General features: G+C 48.9%; 1 protein-coding gene across 1 annotated transcript in view; it reads right to left on the bottom strand.

Annotated features, from left to right (window-relative positions):
* Positions 1 to 640: 640 nt before the first annotated feature.
* The window catches only part of LOC105517741 (arf-GAP with GTPase, ANK repeat and PH domain-containing protein 5-like), a 34,377-nt gene continuing 32,790 nt past the window's right edge, over positions 641 to 2,227 (bottom strand). The window contains 2 exon segments of the mRNA XM_011950398.1: positions 641 to 1,922; positions 1,925 to 2,223. Coding sequence (XP_011805788.1) covers positions 730 to 1,922; positions 1,925 to 2,223 — 1,492 coding nt within the window. The 3' untranslated portion in view covers positions 641 to 729.

Below are 2,227 nucleotides of genomic sequence, written 5' to 3'. Positions count from 1 at the left end.
GTGATCTGTCACATAACGAGAACTAAAGACAAAAACCACATGATTATCTCAATAGATGCAGAAAAGGCTTCTGATAAAAATCAACATCCAACCATGCACAGTGGCTCATGCCTGTAATCCCAGCACTTCGGGAGGCCGAGGAGGGTGGATCACGAGGTCAGGAGATCAAGACCATCCTTGCTAACACGGTAAAACCCCATCTCTACTAAAAATACAAAAAACTAGCCAGGCATGGTGGCAGGCACCTGTAGTCCTAGCTACTTGGGGGGCTGAGGCAGGAGAATGGCGTGAAACCAGGAGGCGGACCTTGCAGTGAGACAAGATCATGCCACTGCACTCCAGCCTGGGTGGCAGAGCGAGACACCATCTCAAAAAAAAAAAAGAGAGAGGTGCCATGTGTACAAAAATCAATTCACAGTTATGAACTTTTTTCCAAATATATTTTGACACATCTTATCTAAATACATAATACAGAAGCCTATATGCCTCAGGCAATGTGGCCCAGGAGGGCCTGAGACTAACACAGACACTAAGCAAAAGAACATAAAATATCTCTTATGGTTGGAAAAATCAACATTTTGTGTATTTACTTATTTTATAAAATGTATTCAAAATGCTATTATTAGCTGAATTTGTGATTTCTTTTTGAATTTCTCAGTTATTCTTATTTATTTTTCCCATTTTGTTTTTGCACCAAGGAGACTGCAGTCAAATAAAATTAAACAGATACTACACGCACTCATTGGGGCAGCCGTACTGCAGCAGTACGTTGATGCACTCCTGGCTGGAGGGCTGCCAGGCGTAGGCCAGCACTGTGTTCCCGTGGGCGTCTCCAGCCATGATGTCCACCCCGTACCAGATCAGGAGGTGCACCAGGACCACATTCCCCTTGCAGCAGGCCAGATGGAGCGCTGTGCAGCTGTCTCTCTCCCCACAGGTCTTGTTCACTTCCTTCCAGGAGCCATGTGCCAGCAGCAGGATGGCTGTCCACAGGTCCTCATCAGCAGTGGCCTGCAGCAGGTGCTGGCCCAGGGACAGCTCCCTGCAGGGTAATGGAGCCAGGAAGAGCTTCTGCTCATATTTGGCACGGATCCACCATTCCTTCTCTTCCCTTGTGGAGTCTACTGAGGGTTTCGTCTGCCCCTGGCTGCTCTCTTGCCAGATGCTGTTGGCTAGCTCATTGCCAATAGATGACATAACCTGCATGAGCTCGACTGGCCAGTCATCCAGGTCCAGAGATCGGACTCGGGAAAGGTGGGTGCCAAGATTACGGTGGATCCCTGAGCATTCAATACACATGAGGACTCCCAAGTTCAAACTGGCCCAGTTAGGATTCTGGGTCTCACAGTCCACACAGTGGGAGTTCCCACACATGTTTCAGATGGACTACGGGGCCATGGCCTCGCTCTGGCTCATCAGCTGGAACTAGTTTTTGTCGCTCTCACATGACTGCAGGCTGGCCAGGATCTGGCTCTGGATGGCTTGGACCCAGGCATCCTGTTCCTCATATGTCGTGGCTTCAAAGTGCCACGTTTGGCCAGTGAGGGACACAATGATAAAGTTTTCTTCTTGTTCTTCAGCAGTGCTGGACAGGCTATCGTCTTTCAAGCTGTTGGTGCTTTTCTTCCTTCGGTGTTTCTTTTTGTTGGCATGAGGAGAGTGGGGCGGGTTGAGCTTGGGGCTGGTGGTGCTGGAGATATTGGGGCTGGAGCATATGGAGTCACTCAGCCTGGTGTCTGAATTGACTGAGATAGGTAGACTGTTCATGTCCTTGAATAGGCCATTGCTTTTAGAGCTAGAGATAGGCATGCAGGCCAGTGTGGCTAGGGGTGGCCTCTTTCCTGGGACTTTGATGGTAGATGTTCGAAGGTCAATCTCTTTTTTGTGAATATTCTTCATATAATCACCTAAGCTTGAATAAGCATGCCATTGTCACAGAGGGTGACATATTTCTTTTTCCATTTCTTCAGCCATTTCCCACTTAACTTTAAGAGCATGCCCTGTTTAATGGGGATGGCTCTGCCGCTCCCGATGCTGTCAGCATGACTCTCCGGGGCTTTGTTCTCTTTGTCTGGGTCACTCCCTTTCTCAGATGTAAACAGCTTGGACCAGTGCTTGGACTGCTTGCGAACGGGTGTGGGTGTGTTGGCAGTGGGAGGAACATTGACCTGAAGGTCCTCCTGGCTGGTGCTGGGAGTCGATGGAATGGACGAGGAATAGTTACTTA

Source organism: Colobus angolensis, unplaced genomic scaffold (genome assembly GCF_000951035.1).
Source record: "Colobus angolensis palliatus isolate OR3802 unplaced genomic scaffold, Cang.pa_1.0 Scaffold306, whole genome shotgun sequence".
Lineage (NCBI taxonomy): Eukaryota > Metazoa > Chordata > Mammalia > Primates > Cercopithecidae > Colobus > Colobus angolensis.
The sequence above is the reverse complement of the archived record's forward strand: the minus strand, read 5'-3'. Positions and strand labels throughout refer to the sequence as shown.